The sequence below is a fragment of the Lucilia cuprina genome, chromosome 2 (genome assembly GCF_022045245.1).
Source record: "Lucilia cuprina isolate Lc7/37 chromosome 2, ASM2204524v1, whole genome shotgun sequence".
Lineage (NCBI taxonomy): Eukaryota > Metazoa > Arthropoda > Insecta > Diptera > Calliphoridae > Lucilia > Lucilia cuprina.
The window spans coordinates 40,190,180-40,207,650 of record NC_060950.1 but is presented as its reverse complement, the minus strand read 5'-3'; the positions used below and the strand labels follow the sequence as shown (position 1 = coordinate 40,207,650).

The following is a 17,471-nucleotide window of genomic DNA, read 5'->3' as shown; positions in this document are numbered from 1 at the left end:
TGCATTCTGGAAAATTATTTAGGGTGTATGTTGTTTTTGTTAATTATGCTATTGTTTTTGTTTAATCAAGTTTTGTTTGCAATTTTTTTAACAAAGCGACTTCAGCCTGCTTTGTTGAATGCTGTCAAGCAACTAAATAAAATATTTGTATTTTTGATGCTCTTGTTTAAAAGTTCGTCTGCGATCGTGTTGTATGCATGTAATTTGCCGAAAATCTTCGTTGTCAGAACAATAATAGCGCCGACGTCTGATCCAAACGTTCAAAACGAAAAACACATCTGAATAAAACCAAATACATCTACACACACATGTACATCTTTTTATACCCCTCACCTTCATGAAAAGGGTATATATAAGTTTGTCATTCCGTTTGTAATTTCTATAATATAATTTTCCGACCCTATAAAGTATATATATTCTGGATCCTTATAGATAGCGGAGTCGATTAAGCCATGTCCGCCTGTCTGTCTATCCGTCTGTCTGTTGAAATCAGTTTTAAAAGGACCCCAAATATCGGCGAGATGCGAATCTTCAATAATTCTGCTAGACACGCTTTCGAGAAGATCGCTATTTAAAATCAGCAAAATCGGTCGGTAAATAACGGAAATATGAACAAAAACCCGAGACGACCTCTGAAAATTTCATATTTTTTCATACAGCAACTACACTGTATATTGAAAAAAGCTGTGTATTTTGTTTTGTATGTTTGGATGCTGTTGGCTTCATTGAGTTGTGTATTTAATTTTTTTTTTTCTATTTTGTGAATTCTGTTCGTATATTTGGATGTAGGTTAGTTTTATTGCGTTGTTTATTTTGTTTTTGTTTTTCGTTATGTATGTTTAGATGTCTGTTGGTTTAATTGCCTTTTGTAGTAATAACGTAGTCGGGAAAAAATTAAAATTTATAAAACTAATATGTTTAAAATACACTATGGTGAAGCGTAAATAAGATTCGACACAGCCGAATATAGCACTCTTACTTGTTCCAATTCACAGTGTTCTTGTTGCTTATTTAACAAAGCATGAAAAAAATTTATTTTTTTGATTAAATTTTCAGAGGTTGTCTCGGATTTTTGCTCATATCTCAGTTATTTATAGACCGATAAATAACGTTAAATAATGAAAGATATTTTATAATTTTTATGTATTATCAAAAAATTACATTAAGGAGTTTTTAATAAAGAAATGTGTTACAATTTAATAGAATTCATCTTCAATAGCAACCGCTCTACTTTGTTGATTTTTTATTTGATCTTGGGAACTGTACATGTAAGCTACTTCACGTGCAGACGTCGCCATTTCTGGATTTTTGTCATCGCGTATTCTTATAAATCGGGGAAAACGTAGTGAAACTCCCTTCTCTGGATCAGCAATTCCAATTGCAGCCTTGTGAATTGGACTAATTGATAAATCCGCACATTTTACTTCCCAAACTTGAACGGGTTCAAACCAATCGTCTGGTTCCAAAGTGTTGTCGCAACACACGTACGATTTTTTAGATGGCAAAATATGATTTTTAAAGAATTCCGCATGCATTTGTAGTGCTTCATCAGTGAAACCTAAAAAGAGAATTTAAAAAATCAAATAAAGTTTTCACTAAATTTAGTATTCAAATGAGCTGTACAATAATTTTATTCGTTAAAAAAGCAATAATACAATAGTATAAAATAAAAATGTTCTTATGTTTATTTTTGGAATGCCAACGGCCTTAGTCAACACAAGAATGCTACTTCAAGAAATTACGTTCTACTCGTCACTGAAACACACTTTATCCTAAAGAATTCTTTCAGAATTAACGGATAATACACTTACGATACAAAGCATCCAATTGTCAGAGCCTGTGGTGGAACAGCCATTTTAGTGAGAAAAAATATTAGGCCACCTATATAAATATACCTGTTTGCGGAGTTAAAATATCTTCAATATATTGTTTTCCTTGGCAGTTTCTCGATTACTTATATAAAACTCTTGGTCCAAGATTCATAGCAGCTGGTGATTATAATGATTATAATGGGGCTCTCGCCTCATTACTCCCAAAGGCAGGAAATTCTTTTTATATATTACCCCACCATTTTAATTTTGATTGTAACATATATGTGACATTCGCACGCCTTCAGAGTGGTATAGATTTTGTAAAATAAGAAGTACTTGGAAAACAATTTTGTCATTCTGTTCCATTTGGAGAATACTATATTTGCAAACAAAATCATCCTATTCGGAACCTTGTTTTCCAAAATATAAATTAAAATATGGCGATATCATACGTGACGAAAAACACAAGTGTTTTTAAAGTACATGTTAATATTTACAAACATCTGCGAATTCTATAGATGTATTTTTTTGTTTTATTTTCTTACACTATGGAACATATTTTTCATTTGTAATCCATAATTTTTAAATAAAACAAGCTAGAGTGCTACATTCGGCTGGGTCAAATCTTAAATACCCTCACCAGCTACTTTTATATTAATACATTTCTAATTTATTTATCTAATTTATTTGTAGAAATGAGTTAAATCTATTACAATTCCAAGATTTATTGAACATAACAAACGCATTTTCTTTACATTTTTATAGCGCTAAGCAATATTAAGTAATTTGCATGTATGCATGTGTGTGAAAGATTTAAGGATTTTCAAAATACATATAAAATTTTGTTCTACACAAATTGATAATGCAACTAGTTAAATATGATTAAAGCGTTTTTAGAGGCTGGACCTAGTATGGGAGATATGATCAATTATAGACCGATCGTAAAAGATTCTTTATGCTAAATTGCTGTACATAAAATCTAAATTATGGACGTTTAAGTGTTTTTTTGAAATAAACTTTGAATGAACGGCATATATGTTTAGGCTTTTAAACATTTTAGGTCTACCGGTTTTTGTAGGGGTAGTATTATAATTAACAGAATTATGAGCTAAAAAGTGATATTTTCGGTTCCGTTTGTATAGCGGCGAGATGTAAAAATAGACCGATTTCAAAAATTTTCAACAGTCTTCGCCTTTGGTGCTACAAAATATTATATACCAAATTGTTGAATTATCTTTAAAAATGCAGAAGTTATAAGGGTTTTATTTTTTCAGTCCTTTTACCTTTTCAAGGAATTGCTAATATATCAATATTGATGGCTTGATTGTAACTATATTTCACTCTTAGACCTTTCACTCGGATTCTTCCCCAAAATCTAAAATTGTGGCTGTACTGGAATAAAGGACATTTAATTATATGAAATATAGGATTTTAAAATGCTCACTTTTATGCATAAATAGCTATTTTAATGGTATTTAAAAATACCAGTATAGTTCTACCCATAAAATTATAAATAGATGCGAATATAAGCATAAGAAATATTACTCTCTCATATATACAGGTACTATGTGAATTCAATACACCTGTATGAGTGTTTTATTTCTTATACCCTCACCTTCGTGAGAAAGGTATATATAAGTTTGTCATTCCGTTTGTAATTTCTATAATATAATTTTCCGACCCCATAAAGTATATATATTCTCGATCCTTATAGGTAGCGGAGTTGATGAAGCTATGTCCGTCTGTCTGTCTCTCTGTCCGTCTGTGTGTTTGTTGAAATCAGCTTTTAGAGGACCCGAGATATCGGTGAGATCCGAATGTTCAATAATGCTTTCGAGAAGATCGCTATTTAAAATCAGAAAAATCGGTCCATAAATACAGGATATATGAGCAAAAATTCGAGGCGACCTCTGAAAATTTCATAAAAAATTAAGATTTTTTATTCATGCTCAAACAAAAAATGCCAAAAAAAAACAAAATACATAATCATACGGTAATTATTTATACCTTCGTGAGAAGGGTATATATAAGTTTGTCATTCCGTTTGTAATTTCTATAATATAATTTTTTTTTATTGTACTCTTGTTTATAAAAACAAGGCAGAGCGAGAGCAGCAAAGTAAGAGTAGCAGAGCGAAAGCAGCACTAGTGTTTTGTTATTGGTTAGAAACATGAAATTATGAATGTGGGGCATGGCTTAAGTTAGAAGCCATAAAAGGTAACTTTTTGATACTTTTTCGTTTTTCAAAAGGTACTTTTTGAATTTTCGATACTATTGAACCTAGAAATATGAAATTATGTATATAGAGTCTGAATTAGGTGAGAACCCATAAAAGGGAAATTTTTGGTACTTTTTCGTTTTTCAAAGTGTACTTTTTGAATATTCTATAATATTGAAGCTAGGAACATTAAATTAAGTATGTAGATTCGGAATTAGATGAGAACACATAAAAGGGAAATTTTTGCTGCTCTTTCGCTTTTTAAAAGGTACTTCTTGAGTTTTCTATAATAATGAACTAAGAAACATTAAATTAAGTATGTATAGCCCGTACTAGACAAAAACACATCAACAGAGATTTTTGGTACTTTTTGATCTACATAAGGAACTTTTTGAATTTTCTATAATATTGAACCTAGAAACATGAAATTAAGTACGTAGAGTCGGAATTAGGTGAGAATCGGAAAAAGTGAACTTTTTGGTGCTTTTTATACCCACCATCAAAAAATTCATTCCGTGTGTGACACATCGAAATATTGCTCAAAGACCCCATAAAGTATATATATTCTGGGACCTCGTAAGATTCTAATACGATCTAGCTATGTCCGTCCGCCTGTCTGTTGTTGGCAGATGTTGGAGATAATATTTTCTTAAATTATTCTTTATTGATCAGAAATGTTTGGTATTGAAAATGGGCAATATCGGTCAACTATTTCACATAGCCCCCATACAAATGTATGTATCTTAAGAACCAAAACCTTTTCACCAAATTTTATGTGGATCGGTCTAGAATTGACACTACCCCTCCTCATAAGGTCCCCATTAAAAAAAAAATTTAAGTCCCATTACTCGCTTAAAAATACGAGTATAGTAATGAAATTACTATACTCGTAGCCAAAATCTCTCAACCAAATTTAATGTGAATCGGGCCTTAATTGACCCTACCCCCATACAAGGTCCCCATCAAAATTCGAAATTCGATATAAACATGACTTCTAGGAACCACGATCGTTCTACAAAATTTTAAGAGGATCGGACTATAGTTGACCCTAATTCCATATAAAGCCCCTTCAGAAAATGCCTTTATAACTTAGTAGTAGCTTTATAATACTAGTTGATTTATGAAATTCGACATAAACCAGTTTTGTGTTAGCTAAATATTCTGTGGGGATTGGCCTATAATTGTTCCTACCCCCTATTTAAGGTCCCCATCAGAAATTACATTATCGCTCATTAATGGCTTAAAAATGCGAGTACAGCGATGAAATTCGACACTGATAAGTTATATATGAACCGAAATCTATCAATTTTTAAGAGGATCAGTCCATAATAACACCGCCCCATATAAATTCCCCCAGAAAATGAAGCGAAAAATACAAATACCGCAATGCAATTCGACATAAGATAATTTTGATTTAAAATCTCTCTATCATATTTTATGACTTTAATGCTCCTTAATGTCTTAAAAATACAAGTAGATCTTTGAAATTTTAAATAAAAAAGGAACTGAAATCTTCCTACCGTCTTTTATGAGAATTGGTCCATTTATGTATGTACTAGCTATACCCAGTGTGCTTCGCTACCCTCATCGTAGTGGAATAAAATAAATATCATTATTGTAAATGTATATATATATCTGCAATATCAATAATTCCCCTTTTAGAGAACTCTTTAAGTTTGATTTTATGATTCTAGTCTCAATATTACAGAAAATTAGAAAAAACAGTTGAAGAACGAAAAAGTACCAGACAGTGCCTTTTTATATATTTTCATTAAATCAGGATGACGCATGTTAAATTTTCAACCAGAAACCAAAAAAAGTCGCATAAAGATTTTTATACAATCAGGAAGCTACATGTCCAATTTAATGTTTTTAGGTTCAATATTATAGAAAATTCGAAAAGTATTAGTAAAAGAACAAAAAAAGTACCAGAGTATGCTTTTTCAATTTTCGTTCAATTGGGATACTGCGTGTTTAATTTTATGTTTATAAATTCAATATTTTAGAAAGCTCTAAAAGTACCAGTACCAGTGAATTACGAAAAAGTACCAATCTTATTTAATTTCATGTTCCTAAGTTCAATATTATAGAAAATTCAAAAAGTACCAGAAAATATTCCAGTTTAAATTTTCATTTACTCAAGTCCCTGATTGCTTTTAAAGATTCTAATTAACTCCGGGCTCCACATGCTTAATTTCATGTGTCTAGGATCAATATTATAAAAAGCACAAAAAGTACCTTTTGAAGAACGAAAAAGTACCCTTTATAGGTTCTCACTTAATCCAGGCTCTAAACGCTTAATTTCATGTTTCTAGGTTCAATATTATAGAAAATTCAAAATGTACCTTTTAAAGAACGGAAAAGTACCAAAAAGTCCCCTTTTATAGGTCCTCACTTAATCCGGGCTCTATATGCTTAATTTCACGTTCCTAGGTTCAATATTATACAAAAATCCAAAAAGTACCTTTTGAAGAACGAAAAGGTTTCAAAAAGTCCCCTTTTATATGTTCTCACTTAATCCATACTCTACATACTTAATTTCATGTTTCTAGGTTCAATATTATAAAAAATTCAAAAAGTACCTTTTGATGAACGAAAAGTCCTCTTTTATAGATTCTCATTTACTCCAGGCTCTACATGCTTAATTTCATGTTTCTAGGTTAAATTTTATAGAAAACCCATAAAGTACCTTTTGTAGAACGAAACAGTACCAAAAAGTCTCCTTTTATAGATTCTTATTTACTCCAGGCTCTACATGCTTAATTTCATGTTTCTAGGTTAAATTTTATAGAAAACTCAAAAAGTACCTTTTGAAGAACGAAAAAGTACCAAAAGTCCCCTTTTATAGGTTCTCACTTAATCCATCCTCTACATACTTGATTTCACGTTTCTATGTTCAATATTATAGGAAATTAAAAAAGTACCTTTTGAAGAACGAAAAAGTACCCCTTTTATAGATTCTCATTTACTCCGGGCTCTAAACGCTTAATTTCATGTTTCTAGGTTCAATATTATAGAAAATTCAAAAAGTACCTTTTGTAGAACGAAACAGTACCAAAAAGTCTCCTTTTATAAATTCTCATTTACTCCGGGCTCTACATGCTTAATTTCATGTTTCTAGGTTCAATATTATAGGAAATGCAAAAAGTACCTTTGAAGAACGAAAAAGTACCAAAAGTCCCCTTTTATAGGTTCTCACTTAATCCATCCTCTACATACTTAATTTCATGCTTCCAGGTTCAATATTACAGGAAATTCAAAAAGTACCTTTTGTAGAACGAAAAAAATACCAAAAAGTCCCCTTTTATAGATTCTCATTTACTCCGGGCTCTACATTCTAAATTTCAAGTTTCTTGGTTCAATATTATAGGAAATGCAAAAAGTACCCTTTGAAGAACGAAAAAGTACCAAAAAGTCCCCTTTTATAGATTCTCATTTACTGCGGGCTTTACATGCTTAATTTCATGTTTCTAGGTTCAATATTATACAAAAATCCAAAAAGTACCTTTTGAAGAACGAAAAAGTACCAAAAGTCCCCTTTTATAGGTTCTCACTTAATCCATCCTCTACATACTTAATTTCATGTTTCTAGGTTCAATATTATAGGAAATTCAAAAAGTACCTTTTGAAGAACGAAAAAATACCAAAAAGTCCCCTTTTATAGATTCTCATTTACTCCGGGCTCTACATTCTTAATTTCATGTTTCTTGGTTCAATATTATAGGAAATTCAAAAAGTACCTTTTGAAGAACAAAAAGTACCAAAAAGTTCCCTTTTATAGATTCTCATTTACTCCGGGCTCTACATACTTAATTTCATGTTTCTAGATTTAATATTATGCAAAAGTCCAAAAAGTACCTTTTGTAGAACGAAACAGTACCAAAAAGTCTCCTTTTATAAATTCTCATTTACTCCGGGCTCTACATGCTTAATTTCATGTTTCTAGGTTCAATATTATACAAAAATCCAAAAAGTAACTTTTGAAGAACGAAGAAGTACCAAAAGTCCCCTTTTATAGGTTCTCACATAATCCATCCTCTACATACTTAATTTCATGTTTCTAGGTTCAATATTATAGGAAATTCAAAAAGTACCTTTTGAAGAACGAAAAAATACCAAAAAGTCCCCTTTTATAGATTCTCATTTACTCCGTGCTCTACATTCTTAATTTCATGTTTCTTGGTTCAATATTATAGGAAATTCAAAAAGTACCTTTTGAAGAACGAAAAAGTACCAAAAAGTCCCCTTTTATAGATTCTCATTTACTCCAGGCTCTACATGCTTAATTTCATGTTTCTAGGTTAAATTTTATAGAAAACTTAAAAAGTACCTTTTGTAGAACGAAACAGTACCAAAAAGTCCCTTTTATAGATTCTCATTTACTGCGGGCTCTACATGCTTAATTTCATGTTTCTAGGTTCAATATTATACAAAAATCCAAAAAGTACCTTTTGAAGAACGAAAAAGTACCAAAAGTCCCCTTTTATAGGTTCTCACATAATCCATCCTCTACATACTTAATTTCATGTTTCTAGGTTCAATATTATAGGAAATTCAAAAAGTACCTTTTGAAGAACGAAAAAATACCAAAAAGTCCCCTTTTATAGATTCTCATTTACTCCGGGCTCTACATTCTTAATTTCATGTTTCTTGGTTCAATATTATAGGAAATTCAAAAAGTACCTTTTGAAGAACGAAAAAGTACCAAAAAGTCCCCTTTTATAGATTCTCATTTACTCCGGGCTCTACATACTTAATTTCATGTTTCTAGGTTCAATATTATGCAAAAGTCCAAAAAGTACCTTTTGTAGAACGAAACAGTACCAAAAAGTTTCACTTTATAGATTCTCATTTACTCCGGGCTCTACATGCTTAATTTCATGTTTCTAGGTTCAATATTATACAAAAATCCAAACAGTACCTTTTGAAGAACGAAAAAGTACCAAAAGTCCCCTTTTATAGGTTCTCACTTAATCCATCCTCTACATACTTAATTTCATGCTTCTAGGTTCAATATTATAGGAAATTCAAAAAGTACCTTTTAGAACGAAAAAATACCAAAAAGTCCCCTTTTATAGATTCTCATTTACTCCGGGCTCTACATTCTTAATTTCATGTTTCTTGGTTCAATATTATAGGAAATTCAAAAAGTATCTTTTGAAGAACGAAAAAGTACCAAAAAGTCCCCTTTTATAGATTCTCATTTACTCCGGGCTCTACATGCTTAATTTCATGTTTCTAGGTTCAATATTATACAAAAATCCAAAAAGTACCTTTTGAAGAACGAAAAAGTACCAAAAGTCCCCTTTTATAGGTTTTCACTTAATCCATCCTCTACATACTTAATTTCATGTTTCTGGGTTCAATATTATAGGAAATTCAAAAAGTACCTTTTGAAGAATGAAAAAATACCAAAAAGTCCCCTTTTATAGATTCTCATTTACTCCGGGCTCTACATTCTTAATTTCATGTTTCTTGGTTCAATATTATAGGAAATTCAAAAAGTACCTTTTGAAGAACGAAAAAGTACCAAAAAGTCCCCTTTTATAGATTCTCATTTACTCCAGGCTCTACATGCTTAACTTTATGTTTCTAGGTTAAATTTTATAGAAAACTTAAAAAGTACCTTTTGTAGAACGAAACAGTACCAAAAAGTCCCCTTTTATAGATTCTCATTTACTCCGGGCTCTACATGCTTAATTTCATGTTTCTAGGTTCAATATTATACAAAAATCCAAAAAGTACCTTTTGAAGAGCGAAAAAGTACCAAAAGTCCCCTTTTATAGGTTCTCACTTAATCCATCCTCTACATACTTAATTTCATGTTTCTAGGTTCAATATTATAGGAAATTCAAAAAGTACTTTTTGGAGAACGAAAAAGTACCAAAAAGTCCTCTTTTATAGATTCTCATTTACTCCGGGCTCTACATGCTTAATTTCATTAACGAAATAAAAATTCTATTCCAAATGTTGCAACATCGTAGTGGGAGCCCGTTATTACGTATTTATATGTATAAGTTAATAAACCAAAATCAATGTTTTATGAAAAAAGTACCAAAAATAGGTACAATTTTCACCCCTTAAACATCCGAATAACCAAAAAGTACTAAATTTATATTTTTATTTTTTCGTCAAGTTATGAAGGAGTCAAAAATATTGTTTGAATGTTCACTGGTTTAAAAGATACATGGGGTGCAAAAAAAGTACCAAAATACAGTTTTTACCCGTTTATTCCCTAAAGGGGCCGAAATTGAAAAAAGTACCAGACACCTGTCCGCTTATTTTTTAAATGAACGACGATAAGCTTTAAACTATTTTTGTATCTTTTCTAGTTTAGGAGATATGAGGTTACCGATTTTACCCGTTTTTACCCTTTTTTACCCCCTAAACATTCGAATTTCCAAAAATCCCGTCTTAGTGGATCTATTTGGTGGGAGACCAACCCCCTGTCCAAATTTCAGCTCTTTAGCTTTAACCGTTTAGGCTGTGCGATGATGAATCAGTCAATCAGTCAGTCAGTCAGTCAGTCAGTAACGTTAGAATTTTATATATATAGATAAATAACCCTACTCCCTATATTAATTAGCACTGTCAATAGTTAAACCTCCATTAATGGACCTCTTTAAAATGTTACCCTAATATTCTCATTAATATCGATATATAATAATTAAATGTTTAAAATATCAAAGTTCATTTATATTTAGCAGTAATTTGATGGTGGGTATAAAAGATTCGGCATAGCCGAATATAACACTCTTACTTGTTTTGTTTTAAAAAGGTACTTTTTGAATTTTTTCTAATATTGAACCTAGAAATATGAAATTAAGTATGTAGAGTCGCAATTAGATGATAACCGGAAAAAGTGAATTTTTAGGTACTTTTTTGTTTTTAAAAGGTACTTTTTGAATTTTTTCTTTTTGGTACTTATTTGTTTTTTTGGGTATGTTGAGTCTGAATTAGGTGGGAACCCATAAAAGGGAACTTTTGGGTACTTTTTTCGTTTTTTAAAAGGTACTCTTTTGAATAATATTGAATCTAGAAACATGAATTTAAGCATGTTGAGCCCGAAGAAAGTGATGTAAAAGAGGACATTTTGGTACTAACTGTTTTTTAAAACACCATGGTGAAGGGTACATAAGATTCGGGACAGCCGAATATAGAACTCTTACTTGTTTTTACATAAATTAACAAAAATATGAAAATACAAAATGTATCCGAATACACCATACCCTACCATATTGTGAGTAAATTGCAATAAGTAATATAGTAGTTATTATTGTAGAGGTTATAGTTAAAAGATTGATGTTTGCTTAACTGATGATTATAGTAACATTTTCGTATATATAAAATTTGTTGAGTCGAACTTTTTAACAGAATTTTCTTGCTTAACATACACCGTTTCCAAAAAAAAAAAAAATCAATAGACTAATTTTATAGACGGATAGCATCCTTGCACTGATGCAAGTGTTACTAATTTTAAGCCATAATTAAAATACCGTTCCCATTAGTGTGGTGTAGGGTGTATTTAGACTGAATTGAAAATAACAATAATTGTTTATTTTAATCGTTAATTCAAGCATTTAGACAATTCCTTTGGCCCAATAGTCCCTGCTGCAGCAATAAATATTGTTAAAATAGAGTTTTTGCCACAAATTGATTAAAAAAATTAAATTTTTAATTGTTTTTATTTTTTATATTATTTTCAAGTGTCAATATTCCAAAGGTCCAACCCAGCAAACACAACGACTTTAATTGAAATTTTTAAAAATTTTAAATGAAAATCTTTCTTGCTTTGATTAACAGAATTTTAATAAAAAACAAGTATGAATGTATAGTCGGGCGTAGCCGACCATATGATACCCTACACCAGTCAGTATGTATGTTAAAAATGGAGATTATTTAAAAAAAATAATGCATTTGGTTTGTTTTTTTTTACTTTATTTCGGAATTTTTTACTTTTTTTGCAAAAAAAGAGATTTTTTAAGAGGGCTCAAAGGGGAGTAAGGCAAAATATGGCCCTATCCTTAAAAATGTTGGTAGGGGGAGTTAAGTCTTCTTCAATATTATTTATGTAGAATTTAAAAGTGTTATTAGTGTTTGTAAGTGAATTTTGACCTTTAAGTCATTTTCTGAAGAGGAGTTTGTATGGGGGATAGGGTCAAATGAAGCCCGATCATTACGAAAATCGGTAGTGTCATTTAAAGTTCTATAAAACTAAGTTTTGTCGACTTTTGTTAACATAATAAATCATTTAAATTAATTATAAGCCAAAAGGCCCTATTTGGGGGGTACGGTTGTATGAAGACTAGTCGAAATAATGGACCGATTTTAACCATTTTCAATAGGCTTCGTCCTTGGGCCAAGAGAAGCGTGTGTGCCAAATTTCATCCAATTATCTTGAAAATTGCGGCCTGTACCTTGCGCACAAGGATTACATGGACAGCCAGCCAGCCAGACGGACGGACATAGCTTAATCGACTCAGAAAATGATTCTAAGCCGATTGGTATACTTTAAGATGGGTATAGGACGACTATTTTTGTATGTTACAAACATCAGCACAAACCCAATATACCCTCCCCACTAAAGTGGGTTTTGACAACAGACTTAGGTTTTGTCACACTCAGATTCGCTTCTATGTATAAATGTTTCTATGGTTCTAACTACAAACAATTAATTTGCTAGGGATATGGCTGAAAACAATTTTTTCCAAATTAATTTTCAATACAAAAATAATCTTAACAAAAGGAATATCATTTCATTCAGCATATAATACTATTAATTAATAACAAAATCACGTAGGTACATAAAAAATAAAATAAATCGACGAAAAATTAAAGTGTATGCTAAGTTTTATTAAAATGTTTTTCATGTTTTTTTTTTCATACAACTACTTCATGTTTTTTTTTCTTAAAAAATGTTAAAAATGTTTATACCAATTTTTAAAAATTGTGATAAATTGATGATTAATTTAAATAGTTATTTATTTTTAAAGAAGTTCTTAAAATAATTAAAACTAGTAAAAAAAGTAGGAAAGTATAGTCGGGCATAGCCGACCATATAATACCCTACACCATGACTATATTTTAATTTTTTTTATAAAGAATCTTTTATGTTGAATATTACCATAATTCCAAAATATTTAAGCAAATATTAAGCAAAAATGTCTAAATGAGTCTTTATATAGGTCATATATGGGCCGATCCTCGGTAAATTTGGGAAAAGGATATATTATTAAATAACAGTTAGTTTTGTTGAGATTCATTGCGATACAAACGGTTACAAGTCAATTTTAGACGTTTAAGACATTTTTTGAAGGGGGGTTTGTATGGGGGCTAGGGTCAAATAAGGGCCGATCCTTACGAAAATCTGCAGTGTCATTTATACTTATATAAGACTTATTTATGCCAATTTTTAGAGAGATAAAACAATATTTGACGTAATTATGGCATAAAAACTCGGGAGGTACGGTTGTATGGGAGCTACGTGAAATAATGGACAGATTTCAACCATTTTCTTCTTCAGGCTTCGTCCCTGTGCCAAAAAATATGCTTGGTCCAAATTTCATCAAATTATCTTAAAATTGCGGCCTGTACCTTGCGCACAAGGTTTACATGGACAGCCAGCCGGACAGATGGACGGACGGACATGTCTTAATCGACTCAAAAAATGATTCTCAATCGATCGGTATACTTTAAGGTGGGTATTGGACCAATATTTTTGTATGTTACAAACATCAGCACAAACTTATAATACCCTCCCCACTATAGTGGTGTAGGGTATAATAATAATAACGAATGCCCAACCATATGATACAAGATATAAGCATATCAAAATTAATCACACTTTTGTTTCTCCATGAGAGCTTGACACCGGTTAAAAATTGGTAGAGTCCGACAGAACTCAAAATTTCGTTCGGTACCGAACACCAAACCCGAACTTCGGTAAATTTGAAAGTTCAGCAAAACCCGAACTTTGTTCGGTTTTCAAAGTTCAGTGAACACGAACTTTTTTCTTAAATAAAAAACGCATTTTTGATTAAAAAGTAATAAATTTATAACATTTAAAACCAAAATATGAACATCCGGAAGATTTTTTGAAAAGTAAACCGATTTTGTCCATTTTAAATACCAATCAATCTGCAACAATAGTTTAGGTCCTATCGTTCTTTTTAGAGACTGACAGACTTACTGTCTGACAGACATGCCTAGATCGTTTAAGGATAAGGACCTAGAAACTTTCAATGTTACAAATAAGATCAAAGATATATAGTCGAAACTAGATAATTCAAATTAAATGTTTCACTTTCCATAGCTTTTTTAACTCCTTCTTGTTAACTGTTTTTCAAATCAGCCGAATAAACGAATAGTTAAAAAGGCGTTTTTTCAGCATTTTTAAAACTTTTTGATGATGTAAAAGTATGATAAATAAACATTTTATAAAAAGTTCGGCGTTCGGTAAAAATTTCGGCGGAATTTGCAAAATTTTAAAAATTTAAGTCTAATATAAATAGAATTCTATAGCCAAGCCATAAATATTGAAATATTGATTGGACTTAAAATGACGACGTAATATATAAACAAGTAAGAGTGCTATATTCGGCTGTGCCGAATTTTATATACCCTTCACCATAGTGTATTTTAAACATCTTTTATAAATTTTAAATTTTTTTCCGACTACATTATTATTACATCAAAAGCTAAACAAAAAGAACAACAACAACAACGCTAAACAATATAAAACACAAAATACACAAGCCATCTAAACCAACAGACATCTAAACATACATAACTAAAAACACAGAAAAACAAAAATAACAACGCAATGATGCCAACAGCATCCAAACCAAGGGTGCCCGAGAACTATGCGCTTGATACTCTTTTGTTTTTGTAAATGCGCTTAGCTATAGACAGTGTGTTTTCTATACACTTATATGCGCTTAATACTAGCAATACGTTGTTGTTGTTCTTAACAGCCCTGTAGTAAATAAAATAGTCGGTTGATAAAAAAGTTAATTATAAATTAACTATTTTGCAAATGACTACAAATTGGTTTAAATCTCATGCAGATATCAACCAAACATATTGCCTAGAAATAAACGTAAAAAAGAAATAAAAGCAAAAGAAATTTTTTTTTTAAAATATGAAAACAAAAGAAGCATGCCATGAAATCAAATGTCAATCAAAGTGAACAAAGTCAATTTTAGTGCTCAATTAATAAAAATAAGGAGAAAAAACAATTAAATATTAAAAGTTTGTGATAAAATTAATAAAAGTGATTTGTTACATATAAAATAGTTCATTAGAAATAAAAAATGTATAGTAAAAGGCACTTAAAGGCACCATGTACATCTTTTTCTATATACAGTGTTGTTGTTGCTTTTATAACATTTTTTGGTGAAATTTTCAGAGGTTGTTTCGGATTTTTGCTCATATCTCTGCTGATTTTAAATAGCGATCTTCTCGAAAGCATGTCTAATAGAATTATTGAAGATTCGGATCTCGCCGATATCGGGGTCCTCTAAAAACTGATTTCAACAGACAGACGTACATGGCTTTATCGACTCCGCTATCTATAAGGATCGAGAATATATATATACTTTCAAGGGTCGGAAAATTATATTATAGAAATTAAAAACGGAATGACAAACTCATATATACCCTTCTCACGAAGGTGAAGGCTATAAAAATAAATAGAAGGTGAACCCTTCACCATAGTGTATTTTAAACATATTAGCTTTATAAATTTTAATTTTTTCCCGTCTACATTATTACTAAACCAAAAGAAATACAAAATGAACAACAACAACGCTAAACGAAATAAAAAGCAAAATTCACAAGGCATCTAAAACAACAGACATCTATATACACATAACGAGAAACACAGAAAAACAAAAACAAAATAACGCAATAAAACCAACCTACATCAAATATCCAATTCATAGTGTTGTTGTTGCTTTAGCATGAAAAAAATTTGGCTTTTTTGATGAAATTTTCAGAGGTTGTCTCGGATTTTTGCTCATATCTCCGTTATTTATAGACCGATTTTGCTGATTTTAGTGATCTTCTCGAAAGCATGTCTAACTGAATTATTGAAGATTCAGATCACGCCGATATCTGGTTGCCTCTAAAAACTGATTTCAACAGACAGACAGACGGACAGACAGACGGACATGGCTTACCTACAGTTGTATTAAGAACAGTTTGAAAGCCACAGATTGAAGCTTACAAAAAATTAACTTAACAAAACCTTAATTTTAGTTGGTTGGTTCCTAGCGGAACCACCAGGATATTAAGGGTTAACTACAATTGCATTATTCCTGATGATCAGTTCGGTTTCAGAAGAAAGCACAGCTTTATCGAACAGGTACATTCGGAATGCCTCCAAGAACAAGCCATATTACTCAGCATTCTTCATAGATATTTCTCAAGCTTTTGAGAAAGTCTGGCAGGATAGATTAATACACAAAATTATCACATTAATATGTTTAAAATATACTTTCTTTAGGGAGAATCCATATCAAAACGGACAAAAATAGTAATTTTCGGAATTACAATTTCCAATTTTAATGAAATTTCCAAAACATATTAAGGTTTGATTAAAGATATATTAATAACGTTTCCAAAAATATAAAAATTATTTTTTTGCCACGCCCTTTTTGTTTTTTATACCCTTCAGCTTCGTAAGAAGGGTATATATAAGTTTTCTAATTTTCGACCCTAAAAAGTATATATATATTCTGGATCCTTATAGATAGCGAAGTCGATTAAGCCATGTCCGTCTGTCTGTTAAAATCAGTTTTTAGAGGACCCCAGATATCGGCGAAATCCGAATCTTCAATAATTCTGTGTAGAAGTATTTGGTTTTATTCAGCTGTGTATTTTTTGTATGTTTGTAATCCAAATATACAAAGTATACACAGCAAAAAAATATGATTTGCATTTTTTGTTAAAATAAAATAATTTTCCCTTTAGTTTTGCAAATATATTTTTTAATGAATAGAAAAAAGTATTTAAAACGTTTTCAATTACATGAGAGTAGATTGTGAGTTATTGTACAATAATTTTATATGCGAATAATGTAAGTTTGAAATTTAAAACTAACACAAATTTTTTCCAAGTGCTTTTTAAAACAATTTTTTTTACTATAAACAAAAACAAAATCTACGTCTCGTCAATGTATACCTGCAATGAATACGAAAGTGTTGTTGTTTTACTCTTGCTTGTATACTCCCTGTAGGAAATCAAACTAATTTTTAAGTAACTTTAAATTGGTTTTTTAATAAGCACATCTAGTGGATAAAGTGACTTTTTTCCTTGTCGCCGACACATTATTTTATGTTTAAAATACACTATGGTGAAGGGTATATAAGATTCGGCACAGACGAATATAGCACTCTTACTTGTTTTTATTTATTATTTATTTATTTATTTCATTGAATTAT

General features: G+C 30.7%; 1 protein-coding gene across 2 annotated transcripts in view; it reads right to left on the bottom strand.

The window, feature by feature from the left end:
- Positions 1-1,121: 1,121 nt before the first annotated feature.
- LOC111684789 (DNA ligase 1) overlaps positions 1,122-17,471 on the bottom strand; it is a 126,713-nt gene continuing 110,363 nt past the window's right edge. For both annotated transcript variants that reach the window (XM_046949630.1, XM_046949636.1), the window contains one exon: positions 1,122-1,558. In XM_046949630.1, coding sequence (XP_046805586.1) covers positions 1,197-1,558 — 362 coding nt within the window. In that variant the 3' untranslated portion in view covers positions 1,122-1,196. The remainder of the gene's footprint in view (positions 1,559-17,471) is intronic.